A 22810-nucleotide genomic window follows, 5' to 3' on the forward strand; every position below is an offset into this window, starting at 1 on the left:
ACACACAAATAACATCTGCACCTTCTCGGCATGTTTTGTTGTTTGTGTTGCTGCTTAATAACGCAAAATCGACGACTATCCGATGACAACTGCTTGCATAGTTTTTCCTCATTGATATAACTGAAGGACCACTGCTGCCATCAAGCTGCAGACCCCAAACTGCAAAATACCGCAGTGTAATAACTGACACGTGGCCACTGTTCCAATACTTTCTCAAAATCATTGGCAGCGACTCAAATGCTCCAAAATGTATTCTCAAATCCTAATATTGGTCATTTTGACAGATCAATGACCACACATCCCACTAATTCCAAGTCTACAGTGATGGCCGTAAATACAATGCAATTTCTTTTTCAAAAATGAGTGTGGCTTTACCGTAACCCGTAGACATCTGTCATATATTTGTGGCTCTTTTAGCCGTCAAGGGGCCTTAATTTTATGTCGACCCTCATTTGAAAAACCAAGGGGAATGTGTCGCTCCAGGATTGTTAGAATTAAGCACCAGCCAAGTGACACTGGCTACTACCGGTATGTCGACACATTGTTTTTTGATGCAGACTGTTGCCGTATGTCTTACACACATCTACATTTCATTTCGAGGAAAATGATTCAGACAGCACTGGAGTGACTGATTATGCGTCATCTATCGCGATCGATCAATGGAATAATTACAATGAAAGTACAGACTTTGTTTGCGTGATGGATTGATGCCGTTCTTGATTAAGTTTAAGAAATTGGGATATGTATCGGCACTCCTCGTGCATTCGTTCATCCGAAGTTGAGCACGCTGCTCACCAAATTTGTTTCTGTCCCCATTCGTCTCAACGCCCACGTCGACTCTTCGGTGAACTCTCGCCGTTGGGCCATTTTAAAGGATACATGAGGAATTTCAAACTGGTTTCACCTCCTGATACCCCATTTTATTGCTGCGCTTCCTGCACAAGTCAGGAATTAATCAAGCATAATTCAAATGCTCTCTTCAGAAATATATCATTCAACATCCTAACCAGGGAAAAAAATTGCTTTACTGTCTTTCCAGTATCTGCCTGAATTTTTTTTGAGAGCTTCTCCATACTGTAATAATATTTAGGACAGAAAAAAAATCATACGCCCTTCATTTTAATATTTCAGCGCCAAGTTATATCTGTGGGGTTATCCGATATCAAGCACTCTATTACTGTGTTTCTCTGAACAGTTCTGCTGATTGCTTGTGTGTCATCGTGTGCCCATCCGTATCCGTGGGGCCGATCTTGCCTGAAAGGAAAGATGGCAAAACTTCACAACAACCAAGTGTCTGTTTAAAAAAAAAAAAATAAAGGATTCCACAGGTCACTTTGTGTTTAATTTGTTTTTTGGAAAGCGAGCGTGCAGCTTTGAGGGGGACGCGGACATGCTTTGAAATACAAGCCCGGTACACAGAAGCATTGCTGTCAGTATTACTAGTCATGCAAATGCACAGTGCATGACCTAAAAAAAAAACACACAGACATCTGATGTACTAAAATCACAACATCACTCCATCAGAACTAAGACCAACTCGTATTAATCTTGCAAACTTTCACACATACAAAACACGTGGCCACTGAAGTTGAATCGTCAACACCAGCGCAACAACTGCTCCGCTTATACAGGTACCGGTATATATTTTCGGTGAATATTCACAGAATGTAGATCCACTCCCAAATTGAGACTGGCCACAGCTCAATCCATCCATCCATTTTCCGATCCGCTTTATCCTCACAAGGGTCGCAGGGTGTGCTGGAGCCTATCCCAGCCGTCTTCGGGCAGTACGCTGGGGACACCCTGAACCGTTTTCCAGCCAATCGCAGGGCACGCATAGAGACAAACAACCATCCGCGCTCACACACAGACCTAGGGACAATTTCGAGTGTTCAATCAGCCTGCCATGCATGTTTTTTGGAATGTGGGAGAAAACCGGAGTACCCGGAGAAAACCCACGCAGGCTCGCGGAGAATATGCAAACTTTACACAGGGAGGCCGTAGCCGGGATTGAACCCATAGCCTCTGCACTGTGAGGTTGACGTGCTAACCACTGGCCCACCGGGCCGCCTTGTTGTTCAATCAACACTCCAAAAAAAAAAAAAAAAGAAAAACTCTGTTATGCTGACAGAAGCTTTTCCCAAATGTTGTGAAATCAAAACCCTTTCATTTTAAATGATCATTATTCCATTCAATTCTCATTCAATCTTACTTTTCACTCCTAGGGGGACGAATGCAGCTCCATTCATCCTTTGTGTATGATGTAAATGACCGGCAGGCGTCAGTGTACTGAGGTAAGTCTTATGTGAAGCTGAGAGTAATGACATTCAAATCGCAATCGAACCCAAAGCAACTGTTGCCATCAATTCCTGTTGCGATTATAGTCGTAGTTCATTGACTGACGCTTTGTTTGTGTTGAGAGGATCCGATTATTCCTTGGTGTGTAACATTCTGTTGAGCTTGTGGGAAATCTTTCACATTGTATGCAGAAACACTATCAAAAGTCCTATTCCCAAAAGGCACATTTATTTTCAATAGATGGCATAAAGCAAGGATTTGTCTATTCTACTTAAAAACAAAATTAATAAAACTGCCTCAAAATGTGAATTGACCACCCCCCTAAAAAAATGTTTTTTGATATTCTATTCAGTATATATTTTCTCCTTCAGTTTGAAATTGGCAAAGAACAAGAATTGTAACCAGTCTTTATCCCACTCCCATTGCTGCCTTTAATTATTATTTGTTTTAATATAACGATATACACCGCATATTTACTGTGTCTTATTTCCCGTGTCTGCCCACCATGATGCAAAGTGGAATTAACATTTTAGCACATTTCTTTTTCTCTTGTAAAAGAACAGTTTTCGCAGATGGGTTTGGTTTTAAATGGTAAGAATGAAGGTCGCCTGCAACGATTCTCCCAGCTGCGTAGCAGTAGCTTGCGCACCCATTCAAAATGATTACATTTGGAATACTTTTCTGTCTGTTTCATATGAGCGGGCCCCCAAACTCCTCAAAAGCTAAACTAACCCACTTTTTAGTCACTGTGCACACAATCCTGACATTAGATTTCGATTAAAGGTGCTTCTCAATACCAAACAAGGATCAACGCAGTGAGGGTGCATAGTCACTGGGGCCTGTCAAAGATTGTAGCCATGCAGAAGATTGTTTAAAAAAAAGCCGTTATTATCATGTATACATTATCCTACTTAACATTTCACGTTTATTGAACATTTCTAATATAGTGGATCTCCATTTGTAATGATGACATTTCTAATAAATGTATTGTTCAGTTCAAATTGGCCAGCGCGTTTGGTTCCACTCCATAATTATACTTGATATATCTTTTAAACATACTTTCAACGACCGTCTTATTTGGCCTTTGGGATATAAACGTTGCTCTCAAAGCGGAAATATAATATGCGCGGGTTCAAGCGAGAGTCACCTTCTTGCTTTAAATGGACATTTAAAAATGTGCCGCCGCTGTGGCCTTTTAAACTCGCACATATTCTACCGAAGGATACAAGATGTTACCCTCAACTAGATAGAAATAAGCAAGTCAATTGGTTCCAGAGTAACTTTCGTAAGTTCTTGTCAACTCTTCTAGTGCGCTTTTCTACCTCGGGTACTCAAAGCACTTTACACTCATTCACATACGCAGCTTCAGGAGCAACTGGGGGTTCAACGTCTTTGACATTGTTTGCAATGGCCGGGGATGAAACCACCAACCTATGGGTTGGGGAAAGGGCCGCTCTACCACTGAGCCATGCCGCCCCCAATTGCAAATATATTAAATATTTAGAGTAGGGTTTGTGCGTCATTCAGAAATGTGGAATAACGACATAATCCTGGATATTGACATGGGTATTTTAACTCTTTCAGGGACAGGGGTTACTACAGTGGATAGCTTATCATGTTATCAGGTTACAAAAACACACACACATCATAAAAGTATATGTCTCTCGATATGTTGTGTGGAAATTAACACCCATTTGCAGCCCGTTATCAGTGGCCAGGTTCCTTGGCACTGGGACACATTAAGTATAAATGAAGTGCTAACGTGTGATGTAGCAGCTGTGGACTAAGTGGGGGTTGGCTGTTTGGGTTTGAGCTGCACGTGTGCAAAGTGACACTGGTAATGTGTCACTTTCAGAAAAGGACACCAGACCATATCAGTGACTGCTTGCCCACAAGGTTGAGATCATTCACATTAGCTGCATCGGTCGTCTCAGACATGCAAGGAGATACAGAAACGGTTCACACTGACAAGGTGTTGCAAAACAAATACAATCTATTATTTATTATTTACTATTTTATTTGTTTTTATTTTTTTGCAAGTTTAATTTCTCCATTGTTAGCTCTCGTTATTGTCTGAATGCTGAGTCAAGCATTCACAAGCAAGTCATGGTTGGCAAAAAAAAAAAGCACTTTCTTATTATTTGGACTTGTTTCAAAACGTGCAATTGCATTGCCATTTCTCAGCGGATTCGAACTCAATCAAAGGAGTAAACGTTGGAGATTTTTAATTGATATTCTTTTGTTTTACGGCTTGCTGTATCTTCGGTCTGACATTCATACAGTGTGGCACGGCTCCTGGACTGTTTGAGTTTTTCTCACCGAGCTCTACCGCAATCTGCATGCAGCCGTTGCCGACTTGAAACTCAAGCCTGATCATCTAAACGGGGAGAGACAGTTTGCTAAACTTCCCGCAAGCTTGTCTTTCAGGTAGCCTACGGGTCTCATATCACCTGGAAATAGAGCACTTTGCTTCGGTTAACAGCGTTAGTGTTGAGCAGGAGACGAAGAGAATTAGATAACAGATTTCAGAGGGGTTAAAAAAAAAGGAGAGACCAGGGAGGCAAGCAAGGCATGCATGAGAGTGTGTAACTGAGTTTGGGGTGGATTAGGCCTGCTTTGGCTCGGGATGGATACGGGAAAGGCAAAGGGGACGGGGGACTCGGTCGTGGTGGAGAGATGAGGCAAAGCATGCCACGTTAGATGGGTACGGTTAAGAGATCTGCAGGGGATCAATCGGGAGTAGGAGAGCGAGGGAAGGAGCTGCAGGGTAGTGAGGGACGATCCAAAGAGCTTAGTTAAGGAGCTTAGTCGAGGTAGGTTAGCTCTGCAGATGGGCCGCATCAAGACACAAGGCAAAAACGGGCCCAGAGTCAAATCCATCGACTGCAACATTCACATTCCTTCCATCTCCACGCTCCCTTTCAGTGCTCCATCCCTCAGAATCTCTCCGCTTTGGTGTCTTTCATTCCCCTCATCTAGGCATTTTCCAGACAGACTCCATGCTTGTCCAATCGCACATCGTATCGCCCTCTGATGGGCTCAGGAGCGCGGTCAAAGTGCAAAGGGCGCAGTTGACAAGAAGATACTCAAACAGCACTTTGGGAAACAAGCGCCTCTTATCCCCCCTTGATGTGTTTTTTTTCTTTCTTTTTTGTTTCTTACTTGAAATGATGGGTTGAAGAAGTAAACATGAAAACCCGCATGCTGTTTTGATGTTTACGAGAGGTGGTAGTGGTGGGCTGAGGGAGATGTAAATTATGGATGTGAATTGGAACAAAAACTGGAGACACTGCAGTCAGCCCTCAAATCCCCCTTGATCAATGTCTGTTTGGAAGCAAATTCACTTCCTTTTATTCGACTGTGCTATATTTTCCATTCATCATCGCTGCGCTGCATCGTAAGCACGCACCCCTGACCGGTAGTTACATGGAATTGCATTAAATGGCTTGACATCTGTCCTCTTCTCGGATGCTCAGACCGCCTGGCAACAGACTACTTGCTTTCTAGCACCAAAAAAAAAAAAAACATACTAAGAGGCAACAGACAAAAGTCTGTACAAACCATTCTAGTGCTGTCGAATTAAATTGTGAAGGGAGACACATAATGAGATGGTAATGGAAGAACAGAAAGGTTTTTGCTCCTCAAGCAAATCTTGGAGTTGGTGCTAAAACGACTTTTGTGCAATATGGATCTATAACAATTGCATCAAGAAAGAGAGGGGGGAAATACTGAAGCGACAAAAGGCTCTCGGGCCAAATTGGGAGGATGACTTGAAGGACAAATCTTCTCCTCCTTCTCCTCCTCCTTCCGGACCGGCCTCACACAAGACAAAATAGTGAGCGAAGAGACGCTTGCTTCCAAGTGCTGCTCTGCTATGCTCCTAGCCGCTAAAACCTAAGAGGCATTCGCTTGAAGGATGCTGTCACCTTCATGCCAACTCCAGAGGTCCTCCCTAATCCTTCTCTGCAGGCGGCATTTGAAAAGGACCATTAAATTATTATTTTTAGAAGGGGCTTGCCCCTTGTCACCACTAAAACCCTGCCCACCCAAAATCCCGCTCGGGGTAGCAGTGGCGCCAGCTCGGTGCAAAAATGTTTGGGGTTTTTTTTCCACAGCTAGAGAGCGAGGACTCACATGGTATCCCTATGGAGCAGCATAGTGGGGAATAGAAAGTACAACAAAACATTATACAAACACACACACACACACACACACCCACTCACACATTCTTGTGCATGCTAGCACCCATTCATCGAAACACACCAGCATCTGGACACTCATGTTATCCCAATACTGAAACCATATGACATGCACTGCTTCATGGGAGGTGTTTGAGTGTTTTTGTGTGTGGGAGCAAACCAGTCACTGCTTTTGTTTGAGAATCTGGCCTTCTTTAGTCATCATGTATTGAAATCTCGTCCTGACCGGGCCCACAACGTTTACATGACAACGGCCTAGTAAAAACGAAATTAGCTTTTCATCAGAAAAGGTTTTCATGTTGCCCAATCACACCGACTGGCACAAATGTTGTAATGTGCATGCCAGGCCAGTAGTTGGCAATAACGTTTTTGTAAAGACCCAAACACACCAACTGCTTGTCCTCCCAGAGAAAACTGCAATACCGTTATGGTGTATTGTAGTGTATGAAAGCTATCAGATTCTGACCATATTGCAATTACAACTCTGATTTTATTATTTAGACATTTTTGGAGGAATAGCAACTTTTTTTCCCATTGTATGTGCGCTCCGTAGGTACATTAGTAAACGGTTAAACAAAACGAATTCAATGTTTCTAAATGAAAACAAAACGTAGTAGAACAGTAAAAGTACTTCTTGAAAAACGAGGAACCACTTCTCTGCTCTTCTCTGCTTTGTGAAGAAATGTCAGAGCGGGAAATGAGCTGATGGTAGCCATGCTAGTTATAGCTCGCTAGCACGTTTATAGCATTTATTTCACCATGAAGATGCGCTTGCCCGCATAGTTGGTTTCTAATGTTCATTTCAAGACAGTGTGAGTCATATGTTAACGTTACCGTGAATTTGTTAAAGTGTGATTGCTGGCATCCTTGTAAATGGAATATTGTATTGAAAGCATTTAACACTCTCCTCTACCAAGCTGGGTCACCCGAAAAATTTCCCAAAATAGCTCACTTTTTGGTTTGATCTTGTACTCTCCAACCTTTTCGAAACTGATACAGTTCCTGGTTCGTCTTTGTTTTCCAAATTGAAAGATGATTTTTCATGAAGAAAAACAGCAATCCAAAAACAATGACTGTTTATCGGCTGAAATCAAAATGTTTTCGACCATTTCAAGGTGAATAATGGCTCTAAATCAGTGGTTCTTAACCTTCTTAGAGGCACCGAACCCAACCAGTTCATATGCACATTCACCGAACCCTTCATTTATGAATAAAAATATATATATACAGTATATTTTTTTTACAAATGTAAGATATAAAATAACCTGCAATTATTAAAAGCAGAAAAAAGTAAATAAAATTTCAAGGGCTAAATATCCTTTTTTTTTTTTTTTAATTGAATGACGTACTATCACGACAGTCACACGTTGACTACAAAGCGAACTAAATTTCCCACAGCACTGATTGGGCAAGCAATGTAATGTGATCATCTGCAGCCAGTGATGGCCAAGCGGGCGTGTCATAACTAATTGACATGTTGAATCGGGTGCGTCTTACCCTGCGTCGAACCCCTGAACCCAAGTTAAGAACCACTGCTCTCAATGGTTACTCAATTTAATTTTGGCACCTCGACTGCACTTTGAGACCAGTTTTCAATCGGTTGCGTTTTCAGACTCCTTAACACCGTTGTCATGTAAACAAATAGCCAAAGAACACCATTTGGACCGATTTCCTGATTATAAATGGGCTCTTGTGGAAACCGGCCCTTTGTTTTATTCGACCGCACGTTGGACTGAGGTATTTCTTTGACAATACCCCATCTCAAACTTGAGCTGAACTGCGGTGTCAGTAACCTCCTCGCTCTCAGATGAGCTCAAACATATTGCGATCTTTCCATTGCGAGGTTCCCAATTGAGATTTTAAACCCACTATCAAGCATTCACAGGTTTTGAGGATCTCGGTTTCGCCGTGCGCGGGGAGGTGGTTAGTGAGCGGTGTGAACGCAGTGTGATAGTTAAAAGAAAAGGCAGGGGAAGGGCCGCGGGGGGAGGCCGAAGCAGGCAAGGTGGTCTTGCGGGAGTTCACCAAGCATCAATAACTGGGGCATGGCTGAAGAAAGTGATAGCAAGCCTTGGTCTTAAGTGACCCTGAACTTTTTCGGTGCGGCGCAGCATCGCACAGTTCTGACAAGACCTGCTGCGATGGAGCTCTCAACCCCTCCTACCCTACCGACTTCCCTGCAACTCTGCAAAGATGACTTCAAAACATCAAAGCTGGCATTAGCTGGCTCATTTTCCCCGACGTAAATGCCAAACGAGGAAGGAAAGAAAAGCTTTTCCTTCCTCCCTGGCTTTTTCGTTTCAGGAACGTAGCTTCCCCCCTTTGAGACAGTTGTGCAGTTTGGGGCAGAAAACGTGTTCGGGGATCCAAGGGGGGGGGGGGGGGGGGGGCTGCTCTGCATTACCAAAACAAATCAGTCAGCAAACAAACAATTAGACACTCATGAATTATGGACAAGCTACATAGCGAGAAACACAAGGCGTGGGGACTTGTGTGGCGATTGCTCAGCTCACGAATCACGTGTGTGTGCGTTGTGTGTCGATGTTTTAAAACAGGCAGTGTTGTGAGCGAACTGCTTGTGCCTGCGCCTTCCTATCCACATGCTAAACGGAACAACCCCGCACTTTCCGTGGATCCAAGTGCAAATTAGTGACGGGGGAAAAAAACGAGGTAACGCTGAAAGGTGCAAGGCACTGCAGGGCTAGTGAAGGAAGGAAGGTGTTTGGTCATCCACAACGTGTTTCAACTTGACCCCCGGCATGATCCGATCATCATAAGCATGTGTTTACCTTTCGCAGACGCGCACGGTCCATGCAGCAATGATCCAGGACGATATACTGAACACCAGCAGAACAGTTCCCGGGCAGATGGTCATGAGCGTTTTCATGACAAAGCGTGTGTTGAAGTTGATCTTGTTGAGGGCGCCGATACTGCGAGACGACGCGTCGGTGAACAGCTTGCTGTGAAGTAGCATGACCCTGCCAATCAGGTAGAGTCTCAGGAACATGGGGATGGAGAGGATGATGTCCACGTCGGCATCCGCCACGGATGGCGTGTACGTAAAAGCCAGCCGGGCCTTCCAGGTGAAGACGTACTGGCCGGGGATGGGATGGATGGCACACACCAGCAGCTCCAGCACGATGAAGAAGATCCGCTCGTAGGTCATGGCTATCCTCCAGTCATCTGCACCGTTGTCGACCATAAACAGCTGAGAACAATCAGAGCACAAGACCCGCTTGAGGCTTTGCGCCAAGAACGCTGCCTGGCTGAGGAGAAGTTATTAACTCATTCACTCCCAAAGACGTTTTTAAACGTCTTTTCAAACTTGGTCTAGAATTGGCTGGTACTGAATGAGTTAACAATGGCCACCAATATTTACATGCAAGTCTCTACTCTGGCCCTCATAAATCTCAGAAAATATCAAAACGACACTGCCTCGATATTTTGGAATTTATAGAGATAAGCGTTTTTTTCATTCGGCGGAGTTCACCAAAGGAGCGTAAGCTTTTACGCCAGCTTTCCAAAAGACGTCAACTGCTTTACTCACCGCCTGTGGGTCCTTAGCACTTGTGTAAATGAATTAAACGTTGTTTAACAATTAAGCTCATTTGCATAGAGGCCGGCAATTCCTTCCACCAAATCTTTGCCTTTTACCTCAACACCAGAGAACTGAGACACAATCTTCTTGGCAGCGCATTTAGTGAAGCATTTCACCCTCTGTATATGCTTTGTCCATCTGATGCCGTTTGCTCCATTTTTAGCGATTAGCGACACAAATATAAATTTGCCATTTGTTTATGACTGAATGCAAAGGACATGATATCACCGTGCCAGTCGCAGGACTCAAACTAGGGACCCATGTCAAAAATCACATCCTAAACCAGGTCGGTCCAAATCCAGTCCTCGAGGTTTGCTTTCCCGCATGTTTTAGATGTTTCCCTCCTCAAAGACGCGTGATTCAAATGATAAGGATTCTTCTCAGGCATCGACAGAAGTTGTTGACGAGCTGAGGGAAACATCTAAAACATGCAGGATAGCGGCCCCCGAGGTCCGTATTTGGACACCCCGCTTGTAAATCATTCTCCCGTTGCTGCGTATCTGTTTGGGAAATTCCAGTTAGCACAACTTCAAACAATATCGCCATATTATCATCGTACGTATATCATCACAAGGAAATACGGTGTTTTTAACCGTCATAATAATTCAGACTCACCTGGATTTCCCGTGCATGGTACATTATTATAAGACCAAGCAGTATAACAGTGGAAAGGCTGATAAGGCATTTCAGTGCAAATGAATATGAAGATTCCTACAACGAGAGAAAGAGAAACAACACAATTACTCATAGGCACGGCGCACCAAATGAATAAAACGCTGCCGTACGACCTTTCGTTGTACTCCACACTAAGTGTTATGCATCACCTTGCAAAAGATAATCTGAGGCTTCGAAATAGATCTCTACTTATTCTGTTGCATGTTGCTGCTTGGCGACAGAGCCACGCGTGGCGGTTGACCAAATGACAAATTCAAAAGCCGAGCGCATATTTCGTGTTGAATCTCGGTCCCCTATAGATTAAAAAAAAAACAAGTGGGAAATGGAGATAAATGGCTCCATTACTGGATTAGACAAGGAGAATAAATGTCCTTATAAAACACATGGAGTGGACAATACACAGCTACAAGCCTACACGCATGTACTACACACACTGCTGATTAGCTTAAAAGTCTAAGTGACGCCAAATAATGGGGGGGTTTACACACAAACGCCGCGGACAGGATGTCGCCAAACAATGACGCTGCAGGTGGAGGTGCAGCCGATATTATGCATGGGCGCCGTTCGCCATCATCTGAACTAGCAATTAATCAAAGCACAGCACTAACTGGCGGGGAGGGGGGCTTTCCATTTAATGGCAGGTGCAGAAAAGGCAAGGCTAGCATTAGCAAAGCCCCACCATGGAGAGCGTCACTGGTGATAAATAGACCAGCTGGATGCCAGAGCTGCAGTGTGTGTGTGTGTGTGTGTGTGTGTGTGTGCTTGCGTGCGTGAGTGGGCACATTAAGGCCATAGATCTAGCAAATGAGAGAGTGCAGTCCACACCATTTGATAAATCTCTAACCAGCTGCCCAGCGACGACGGGGACAGTGATCGCGCGGTTGTTATTACAATGAGGACAGCGACAGACAAGGACTGACAAAGACAACAAGACAAAAAATGTCGTTCGGAATTGTTCAGAGCAAACGACGTCGAGCGCGTGCCGCTCATTATCCCCGCTCCGTCCTTCTGTGGTCTTGATTACAAAATGTATTTCTAGCTATCAACTATATTGCTTTGCCCTTCAGGTCGCCAACACGTTCTCAAGACGTTCAAACGTCTCAAATTGTTTTAAGAAGTCCCTGGTGGAATAACATTGAGTAAACCAATTAATCCACCAGCCAGAGGTTCAAGGAGTTTTCGTTCCCAGTGCTCGCTACCTCTTAATGTCTTTTTCCCTGTCAGGTTTGGAGCAAACCTTGTCTGGGCCTTAAGCGTTTTTCGTTATGTGATGTCGGATAGAAAATAGAGCGTCCGCAACACATGCTACAGTATCTGCCTGGTGTGGAATTGGTGCGGGATGTTTCCATTTTCAATTCACTGACTGCCTACTGTGAAATGTTTAAATAACACCCCACCCCCCCTTTTTTTTTTTTACCAAAAAAGAAAAAAAAAGCCCAAATCGAAGGCGGGTGAGGATTATAAAGGGGTCTTAATGAACGAAACATTTTCACATTGCACTTTTACATGTGTTGTTTAAAAAAAAAAAACATCAATAAATGAACAATTGACTCACTGGCGTAACTCAATCTGCTTCACATACTGTAATTAGAAGTAAATTTCAGAGCAGTTGTAAACAGAGTTGAAGAGATTTCAAAGAAAAGAAATTAAAAACCAGCTTTGTGAAAGAGCTTTCAATGCTTTTTCGGAAAACATTTACACTTTAGTGGTATTTTTGTTCATCTTTATTCATTTTTTGTTATCCACTCTGATGATAAAGGATACCGGCAAATCGAGGGAACTTATTATAGAGGGGGGGGGGGAGAAAAACAGCTTTTTTAAAAAAAGTGATTTCGGGGAGGCGTGTTATTCACGGAATTTTATTTTACGGTAATTTAAATCACACTCCTGATTAGCATAATGATGCTCAGACACGCTGCCTTATTTAATCTAATTGACGCAACAGTATTTATTACTGTCTGCCATTCTGTGATTGGTCCAAACCAAGGATATTTTGAACAGAAATCAGGTTACATTTGTGCATCCTTTTATATCCGAAGTTAGCAGTGAAACATTTTTTTTAATCTGTCCACATCTGAACTACAGCTTTTACGCACTCTTTGACTGCCTATTTCTCATATGTACTGTACATATTTTCTTTTGTTTGTTTGCTTGTTTCAGCCGCAAATCACCTGAAATAATGGCAGACGTATTATTAACCTTTTCGGGGACAGCGGTTAGTACAATGGACAGCTTATCAAGGTAACAGGGTGCATGGAAGGGTTAACTCTCAATTTGTCATAAAATGCTACGGGAAAGTATGACATGTCATGAGATGTGGATTCTCTGCATGTTCTCTGCAGACTTGACGGCAATACATTTAGCGATGGAGGATGTTTATGCCTCAAAACTCCTGCTAGTTGATGAGATGAAAGATGACAATTCCAAATGAAATGTTGCGTAATGTTGTCCAATCCTTGGGCAGGGTTGTCAGCCGTCTTGAGAAAATGGTGGAAACCGGTTGTCACGGTTGCGAAAATGGGTATGTATGGGTAGAATAGACCCGACATTTTTTTCTTGCATGTCACGAATGAATTTATTTTTCGGATAACCTGGATTAGGGTTACTCTGACACTAATACTGCCCTTGACTTGGCTTTACCCATAGCTTATCGATGTTGGCCATTCTCTTGAGCTCACTGCTTATTGTGTTTTCCCTCTCCATCCCATCCATTCCCCAGCCCTGAGAGAATGTTGGCTTGAGAACGAAGCATCAATGGCACATGTACTAAAACAAATTATGGAGAAGTAGCTAAAAGGCCTTGAGAGCAATCCAAATGTTCTAAACTGTTTTTATTCGTCCCCCATGCATTTGACTTGCTTGTGCGGCTTTTGTGATCATCTTCATCAATGGGAATATGCCGATGTTCATATGTTCTTCTCAGCATAGCAACTCGCAATGTAACTGTCAAGAAGAGCCACGACAACTTACGATGCTCGGATTCATGCGTTGCACGTGCCCAACATACCTTCGTGTAAACCCCCCATGATAGTTCCGTCTCCGTCACCATGACGACGATCCCAAACATGCCAAAGATGAGCGCGTAGTCGCTCAGCCGCTTCCGCTTCTCAAACAGTGCCCTCCGGTGGCCGAGCTTATAGCCGATGTCCCGGTTTTTCTTTTGAGGCGCCCTGCCTCTGCTGCGCCCGCTGCCCTCCCTGACCAAGCTCTCGTTAGACGCCTTGCTGGGGTCTTCGCCGCCATTCCCCTTGGACACCACCACCTCCAGGCCAGAGCTGTGCAGCGTCTGCAGGGGCTGCGTTTCCGAGTCAAGCTCCGCAAGGTTGCGGCGCGACGAGGACGCCAGACTGCCCACGAGTGGTCTCACCACGCCGCCATTGTACTTGCAGGTGTTCATGGCTATCTGAGGGAGTCGGCCGCTGCTCTCGGAGAGGGAGGGCTTGGATCCAGCATGGCTCAGCTTCTTCTTCTCAGTTGTGGCCTGGAACGAGGACCAAGAGGTAAATCAGACTGTCTGTTTGAAGAGAAACTAATTTAAACTTTACATAGAAAGTCTTGATCGACAAAATCCGAGGACATTAACTTTACGGGCCGTATACTGTATGTGATAAAAGAATAATTTGTCCTCAGAAGGTGGAGTCACTCATGTACTGTAGCAAAACCCCTGCATTTGTGGTTTGGAATGCAGAGGTTCAACTATTTGCACATTTCTTTTCGAACGTCAGTTTGGCACCATCTCCTGGGATCTCGCTCCCAACAAACTATGTTGAAGTGACTCTTAGTAGTTTCGTGTCCACAAATGTAGTGCTTTGTTGTCATCTTTTGGTATCTGGTGCGTCATTTTCTGTGCGGGGGGGTTTGGCTCCTTTCTTTAGGACAAAAAAAAGTGTTAAATTTATTGTATTTTATTTTATCAAGTGGTTGCACCAAATCAAATCACCTGGATCTAGACACATTTTTCAAGTAGACTATATATTAATGTATTTGGAGCCGAACGATTTTATTTGGTGCAGCCATTTGTCGAAATAAAATGGAGTACGTTCAACCAAAAACCCAAAAAAGGTTTTTAGTTGAATTTTGTTGTTGTTTTGACTTCCGCCTGCGCATGCCCTGTAGCTTCATAGAAAAAATGCAGACTGTATATCATGCAGGGCAGGCATAATAAAACCATAAAATAATGTTTAGTTCATTGATTTTGGAACATATTGGTCTAATTTTTTTTTTGGGGGGGGGGGGGGCTTGAGCTAATCCATGATGCATATTGAAATAAGTTTGAACATACTTGCAAGCATGTATGCAAGCAAAATATTTTCACGCCATATTGGCAGCTGTATGCTTCCGTAACATTTCGACATGTAAGCTGTTGTTGAAAGTGTGCTAGCTGTGAAACAACAACAGTCCGGCTTGCGTGCTGCAAGCAAAACTGCATCAAAGTTGTTCTAAAAGAAATCAATAATGAATTGTACCTTAATGTATAAATAAAACCACTGTATATAACCAATAATGGAGAGCAAAGTGCAGAAAATTGAATCTTTGCGCTGCACAAATTTAGATATGAAAGATTGATGCTCCGCATGACCCTGTTTCCTGTCTTTCCCTGCTGAGCGGAGCAGCGGGCTGCCCCATCCCGAGGAAGGGACCTTCTCAAATCAGGCATGATGCAAGGACTCAGTGGGGGATTCTGCCAATTTCTTTGAAAGCATACACAAAATAAATCATCGAGGATATCTGAGTTTCCTACGTAAATAATATCTGATTTGGGAATATTTGTTCATTTGGCACTGTAAAACCCAGTTTTTAAAAAAAAACACAATTTCCCCAATACAGATAACAAAATTCAGATTAAGTGTCACGTGTCACGTTTGGGAAAGTATCTCCTCCAGTTCCGTAGACGAAAAACAAATGTCTGCGTACAAAGGTCAGGGCGGCATCTATCCGCCTGTCTATTCGTCAGAGACGAAGGCAGATTATCTAAATGGGTTAGGAAAACTTCACGTGGCGCAGTGGCTTTTCTGAAACAAATTGGTGTGCGCGATGGCACCACTGGCCCACTTTATTAGTCCCGACAGAGCATCCCTTAATGCTTTTTAAGTGCGCTGGTGGGAATAAAGAGGGGAGACCCTAATGGCAATGTACTCACTCCAATTCTGTGATGCTATCATCCTGTGCATATTGTGGGATGGGTGCGTGGGGGGAGGGAGGGGCTCTATGAGAACAGGGTTGAAGGTTAAGGATTAGCGTGGGCCATAATGTTTCTAATCCCCTTTTCCGTCTTAAATTGCCTTTTAATCTGTGAAATTAGGACCCTTGTACACAGTCAAGACTGTGCAGTAAGCGAACTCTGGGTTTTAAGAAGGGGAAATAGAGCAAGGGCGGCCCGGTAGTCCAGTGGTTAGCACGTTGGTTTCACAGTGCGGAGGTACCGGTTTCGATTCCAGCTCCGGCCTCCCTCTGTGGAGTTTGCATGTTCTCCCCAGGCCTGAGTGGGTTTTCTCCGGGTGCTCCGGTTTCCTCCCACATTCCAAAAACATGCGTGGCAGGCTGATTGAACACTCTAAATTGTCCCTAGGTGTGAGTGTGAGTGCGAATGGTTGTTCGTTTCTGTGTGCCCGGCGATTGGCTGGCAACCAATTCAGGGTGTCCCCCGCCTACTGCCCGAAGACAGCTGGGATAGGCTCCAGCCCCCCCGCGACCCTAGTGAGGATCAAGCGGCTCGGAAGATGAATGAATGAATGAAATAGAGCAATAGGTGTGGTGGATGGCAATGGTAATATCGTTTGTATTTTTATTTTTGGCAGGGCGGGGGGAAGGTAACTAGTCAAGGGTGTACCACGCACACCTCTAGCCCCAAGTCAGTGATGAAAGAGGGAAAAGCATGATAGAAAATGGGTAGAATTTTCTGGCAAATTTAGGGCTCATCAGTCTCGGGATTTTCACCACGCTAATTATTTGCTTAACCCTTTCAGGGACAGCGGTCACGACAGTGGACAGTTTATCATGTTATTAGGCTACAGGGTACATGAAAGGGTTAAAGTCACTGTACAGTGGGGGAAAAAAGTCCTCTCAATTTGAAACACCAAAAAGAAGCGGGTTAACAAAAGTGACAAATTTGAATGATGAAAAAAATGGAATTTGAACATTGTTTTTTGTTGTTGTTGTTTTTAATGCAGAGAACACAAACATCATAACTAAAGCTTGGCCTGCTTGACAAATAGGAGTATTGATTGGGAAAATTAAACTGCTTTCCCATGTCTTTGTGAGTGCTTCAAGTGATTCCTTGATGTACATTAGCTCAGCCCGTCAGTCTTCTGAATGTGCAAGTATCACTTTCTCCTCTTTTGTTGGATGCCGTCCAAGACTTGTTTTGCTCATGGGTAGGGTGTGAATGTCTGTCAGTGCACCTGAAGTATTTTTAACTACAGTCAAACTTTCTCTTATCTCTGACGCACTAGATATGCAAATGTGGCTAATATTGTTTCCAATTTTGACAGCTTTGAAGCACACGGAACTGCTTTTGACCAAAGACCGTTCGAACCATCAGAGAAATTTAGACAGAGTGAAACACCGCGAACATTTTTGCAGTATTGTTGTTGCGTTCTAGTTAAGATGCGGTCCCCAAAGACTTAACAGGACCCCGTTTGACATAACCGCACTCCGCTTTCCAAGAAAGTTTTTTTTTTTTTTAACTTTACCCAGACAAGACTCTTTCATTACCGGTTTAGAATATCAACTGGATTGCATCGCCATCTCTTGCATCAGGTATCAATTGCATTTTGTGTACTTTTTCATGTATACGTTGAAATGGCGCAATCACATCAAGCCCGCTTTTCATTCCAATGCGGACTTGCACTGCTCCCTCGTACAACTCGATGTAAAACGAGCTCTGTGGCGCTCACTTGAAAGGGAATGTAAATATGAACAAGGCAGCTTCAAGCCAAACGGCCCAAACAGAAATCAATGTTCCTTATCAGTGTTTCGTGTAGATTGCGGATCGACGTTTGCCGATTGAGGATGTAAAATAGATTGCCGCGGGTGTGTTAGATCCCGGACTTGTACTACAAACTCCCATTCTGAGGTTGAAACATCCAAATAGAGTTATACGCATACCGAAGATTTTTAGGCCAAATTTGAGCATTTTTACTTCCATGCAATCAAAGGCAGAAAAGGCCGATTGTCTGATGTCTCTGAAAGATTATGCTGAGCAATTATCCTGTGGTCTGGGCTATGTTTGGTGATTTTTCTTTCTCACTGATCTGAGAGGAAAACATTTGGGGCCCGGGAGCGTAAATGATAAACCCGTTGGTCATTTCCGCTCACAAATGCTTTGACTTGGGCCAAGCCATGCATCGCCGCGTCAAATGGAACAATAGCCAGTTATTGGTTGTGGCGCGACCACAATTGGTTGTGGTTGTGGAAAAACTGGTTGTGTTAAGTATTTGTATTCAAATTAACTCATTCACTCCCAAAGACGTTTTTAAACGTCTTTTCAGACTTGGTCCAAAATTGGCTGGTATTGAATGAGTTAAGCACTTTTTTTTCTTGAAATGCTTAAAGGAGTGCAAAATATTGGATTGTTATTGACAGCGTGTGGGCAAAGGGTTAACGATGCGGCATTTTGAGATGCAAATTGCTCACTCCTTTTATAATGTCAATTGTTAGTTGCCATTATCGTCCATGCAGTAAGAGGAAAAACCTTTTCCGAGCACAGGAAACAAGATTGTAGCCCTAGTGTGGTTTCCCAATGACCGTTTGCATGACAACACATCGGCGTGATAAGACCATGTTGTGACAGGCGTGGGCCAAAATGGGAGGCAGCCATGTAAACAGAGAACGATCCAGAAAGGGAATGAACAGGGCCTTGAAACATCTTGAAACGTTTTTAAGATTCATACACGATGCCAAATTGCTGCTTGTTGCAAAGTAAGCCGAGTTGAGTTCAATGCCACCATATGCCGTCTTGCAAGGGCTCATGTCTTAAGGTCCCAGTGTACCAACAGTCGGTATAAACGAGCAAGAGTCCTCCGCCGACATTGCTCCACAAGCCCCCCTATCACATTCCAAACCGCTGAACCGCTTCACTCACTCTTTCACATTCCCCCTGCAAGCTGACTAAATGGGCAGCAGAAGGGCACCGCGGGGCAAGCGTCGCCTCCGTCGCTGCCACAGCGGAGACAGACGAAGGTTGCCTGCCCGGCCGACTGACTCAATTTCATTCTGAATGGCACGCGGCATCCGAGCCTCTATGAAATGGAGCCTCATAATCAAATTGAAAAGGCTCTGTGCAGAACAGTTTAAAACCGAATCCAACTCTCCGCCTCGCTCTTCTCTCTCAGCCTCTCTCCTGCCAGCTCAAATCGAATAGAAAAAAAAATCCTCGTTGTTTAGTGATTTATGGGGTTACTGTGCTGCGATTCTGGAGGCTTACGCACCCAAAATGGCATTTGTATGTGGCTGGGTGCTTGTGCTCATACCAGCGGTGGGCGGTCAGGGCCAGCAAGCCTAAATTCGATGCGAAACCCAATCAGATTTCAGCCGCCGCGTGCTGTCATGTCAACTTTATCTGGCCAGGGTATTAAAAATCAGTATGCTAGTCCATGTAAGACGCTATAAAGCAAAAAGACACGTCTTGTAAATGTGACAGGCTGTAGACAAGAGTCTGGTTAACAACCCCGGCAAATTTGAATTATTTAAGCAATCGCCAAGTATGCAAAGTGAGGCTTCCCAATCGTGAAAAATGTAGCGATTCTCTTTGCTCTCAAACTGCTGAATGTGCTGAAAGCACGCTCGCCTCACTGTTAACGGCTATTGTGCGGTTAACATTTTGAGGGTTCACTGCCTCTCCAATTCTTTTTTGGGGGGGGGACGGTATTTAGCATAAGCGCAAGCCAGGAGGAAAAAGTGCATAAAAGATTTTGGGGTTTGGGTTCATTTCACACTTCAGGAAAAAAGCTTGCAAAGCCCAACTGGCCTACTCTAAGTTGTGCAACTCCACAGTCAAGTAAACATCAAATATTATTTAAATATAGCCGACCACCACAAGTTAGAACGAATTGTGAACCATAACGGGGGGGGTTTGGATAGAGCGGGGTTGGACAAAGACACTTTCAATCGCTTTATTGAACAAACCATAACGAAAAAAAAGCCTTTCGTCTCAACAAACTATCTTTGCTTTAGCGATAGCGCTAATATTTGAACAATTGTTTCATTTTCTCAAATCAGCAAATTCAACATTTTAGGAATGGCTTTTGATTGCAAAATAGTCAATGATTTATGTTAATGATTTAATTATTATTTTATGTTAACTGTTCTATTGATGGCGGCGCGGGCACCCGCAGCGGCTCCTCTCTCTCCTGTGGCTGAGAGGAAAGAAATTTCATCTGTGCTGTATGTTGCACATAGAGCACATTTGACAATAAAGTTGACTTGAACTTGAACTTGAAACACAAGTGGCGACGCCAAGACTCACTAGGACGGCTCCGTCAGCAATTAGTGGCTGACTTTGACTTTGAAATATGACTTTGTCATATTTCCAAGATAGTTCTTGTACTTTTTTCCATTCATGACACACACACATACGTCTGCTAGCTATCGTAGCACATATGTTCGCCGTTGACACGCATGCTGCGGACTGTCCGAATAAAAGTCTCTTGAAAGTATTCCAACGCCATGACAGTGAAGTGCCCCTCCCTCCGCCGCAACTGGAAACAGTTGGCAAACGGGCCATTTTCAATCTGAAACGGCGCACCGCTTCTGCTAGCGGTTTGGCTAATTAACACTCCTCAAACTGCTTGCAATTTAAAACACCTGCACATCAGAACCCACATTAGACCCAGCGCAACACCTTATTAAAGAACATAACTCGACATTGGGCTCCTGGCCCCGAAAATACGTGTGATAGTAGAGCCCGAGCAAGGCTTTGATTTATGTTTTACCCTTTCAGGGACGGCGGTTACTACAGTGGACAGCTTATCAGGTTACAGGGTGCACGAAAGGGTAAAATATTGATGCAGAAAGCGATAGGAATTCTTTGAGAAGATTCACGTGCCCGCGTGAATGTACTTATAATCCATTAGCGCGAGATATGGTTGACATGAAGGGATCATCTGGGAAAGAGAAGGAACGTCTCACTTCGCTTGAGATCAAGCAGCGAAAGGGACATTAAAATGAGACGAAAGAAAAAGGGGCTCTATAACAAAGCGGGAACACGGCTCTCTGCGGATGTCTTTGCCAGGGCCCCGCTGTGATGAAGAGGCGGGGGCAACGCTGTCCAAATTGTCCCCCGCGCACTGGATGCCGCCATATTTCTGTGACAGGCCAGCAGGCACCGGGGCCGATATGTCCATCCCCGACCGGCACGTGGATCATTACTCCTCGCTGGTGAGAACAGAGGGAAAACTGCGGTGTGTGTGAAGCCACACATTCATTACGGAAAGCTCCCCTGAGCGCTGTGGCGAGGAGAAACAACAAACACAAGGAAATATCTGTTTCAGGTCAACGTTGCTGATGTCCAATGAAAATAGATTTTTTTCATTTGAACCCTTTCAGGGATAGCGATTACTACAGTGGGCAGCTTATTGTGTTATCGGGTTACAGGGCACGTGACAGGGTTAAGGCTCCCCGCAAGCAAAATTAGAGACTTTTTTTTTTCAATTTATATCGAGTCATTCTTTCGTCTTTTAAATCAGTAGCGAGGTCAAATGAATACGACCAATCCCGTTCAAGAAACGCCTGAAAATGCGCCGGCCGCTTGTTGCTCTCCTTGCCCATGTTGCGAGTATAAAATTCATTTCAATTCGAGATTTAAAAAGTTGCTCAAAACAAGTCAAATCCTCCGCGGAGAGAAAAAAAAAAGGACAAAGGCACGTGCCATCGGGAATGTCTTCTTGTCAGGACTAATAACACGTTGTGCTCAACAGAGACTCGATGCGATGATAATTAGGTTCCCAAAAGGTTATTGCACACGTCCTCATGTGAGAGCGTGTCTCAAAAAGTAGGTCCCGTGAAGAATGGGGCTTCAAATAATTGGGGGGAGGGCACAAGCACTTTTCCTGTGGGACACCCAGCACCTCATTAAGAACAATTACAATTTCCTGCAAATTACAGGGGAGTGTCGTTAGAAACTTCATTTGGAAATTGGGGCCATCAAAGGTGAAGTGCGCTTGATAAAATGATGGGCAAATGAAACCTGCTTATTGTGACACAGTCATGTCCTAACATGCAAAAGTCCCACAAAATGAGTGTATCAAGCTGTAAAAAGAGCATTTTTGGCTGTGTCAGGAAATTGGTGAAAATAAACTAACCCAAACTATCAATTGAGAAAGTCACGTAAGTTGACGACATAAACGGCAACTTGTTTCACGTTCACGGCTCAGGGACTCAAAGTCCTTTCGAGAACGAGCCCGGAGTAAAGTCAGGGAGGGAAAAAGCGTAGAGAGAAGCCCCGACAACCTCAAGCACAGATCGGATCGTTAGCAAAACAAACTCGGTAAAAGATTAACTCGAGAGTTGTCTGGATGCATCCATACTAGAGATTTACCATGAGGACGCCACAAGTTAAGCATTATCATTGTCGCTGTCATCAAAACACAAGCCAAGCTAACAGAAGCCGCAAGCCTTTGCTTCTATGGTGACTCAAGCGTTGGATAAAAAAAAAAATAATAATACATATACACATACATTCAATTCTAAGGCTAATTTTCGATTCATGAAAAACAATATCCCACTCTGTAGCCGTGGATCGCTTCCGGGGTACTTAAATGTACTTAAACGCAGCCTTGGAATATCGGCAATGCTCACAAATGAGTTTCAATTACTTTCAGTTTCAAACATCGTTCAATGTTTTTTTTTTTCACCCTTTCAGGGACAGCGGTTACTACAGTGGACAGCTTATCATATTATCATGTTACAGGGTGCATGAAAGGGTGAACTCATTCACTCCCAAAGACGTTTTTAAACGTCTTTTCAGACTTGTTTCAGAATTGGCTGGTACTGAATGAGTTAATATAGCCGGTATTCAAGTTATCAAGCATTTGCTAACTGG

General features: G+C 43.8%; 1 protein-coding gene and 2 long non-coding RNA genes across 5 annotated transcripts in view; 2 read left to right on the forward strand and 1 right to left on the reverse strand.

Moving 5' to 3' along the window:
* Window positions 1–22810, forward strand: part of LOC127616431 (uncharacterized) — a 109978-nt gene that overhangs the window by 40347 nt on the left and 46821 nt on the right. The window lies entirely within an intron of this gene.
* LOC127616405 (small conductance calcium-activated potassium channel protein 2-like) overlaps window positions 1–22810 on the reverse strand; it is a 51784-nt gene that overhangs the window by 16593 nt on the left and 12381 nt on the right. For all 3 annotated transcript variants that reach the window (XM_052087972.1, XM_052087971.1, XM_052087970.1), the window contains exons 2-4: window positions 13778–14251; window positions 10711–10806; window positions 9287–9705 (exon numbers count right to left, since the gene is read on the reverse strand). In XM_052087972.1, coding sequence (XP_051943932.1) covers window positions 9287–9705; window positions 10711–10806; window positions 13778–14251 — 989 coding nt within the window. The remainder of the gene's footprint in view (window positions 1–9286; window positions 9706–10710; window positions 10807–13777; window positions 14252–22810) is intronic.
* LOC127616432 (uncharacterized) overlaps window positions 14164–22810 on the forward strand; it is a 37183-nt gene continuing 28536 nt past the window's right edge. Inside the window, exon 1 of the long non-coding RNA XR_007967115.1 lies at window positions 14164–14270. This is a non-coding gene — a long non-coding RNA (uncharacterized LOC127616432). The remainder of the gene's footprint in view (window positions 14271–22810) is intronic.

The sequence above is a fragment of the Hippocampus zosterae genome, chromosome 15 (assembly GCF_025434085.1).
Source record: "Hippocampus zosterae strain Florida chromosome 15, ASM2543408v3, whole genome shotgun sequence".
In the NCBI taxonomy this organism is placed as follows: Eukaryota; Metazoa; Chordata; class Actinopteri; order Syngnathiformes; family Syngnathidae; genus Hippocampus; species Hippocampus zosterae.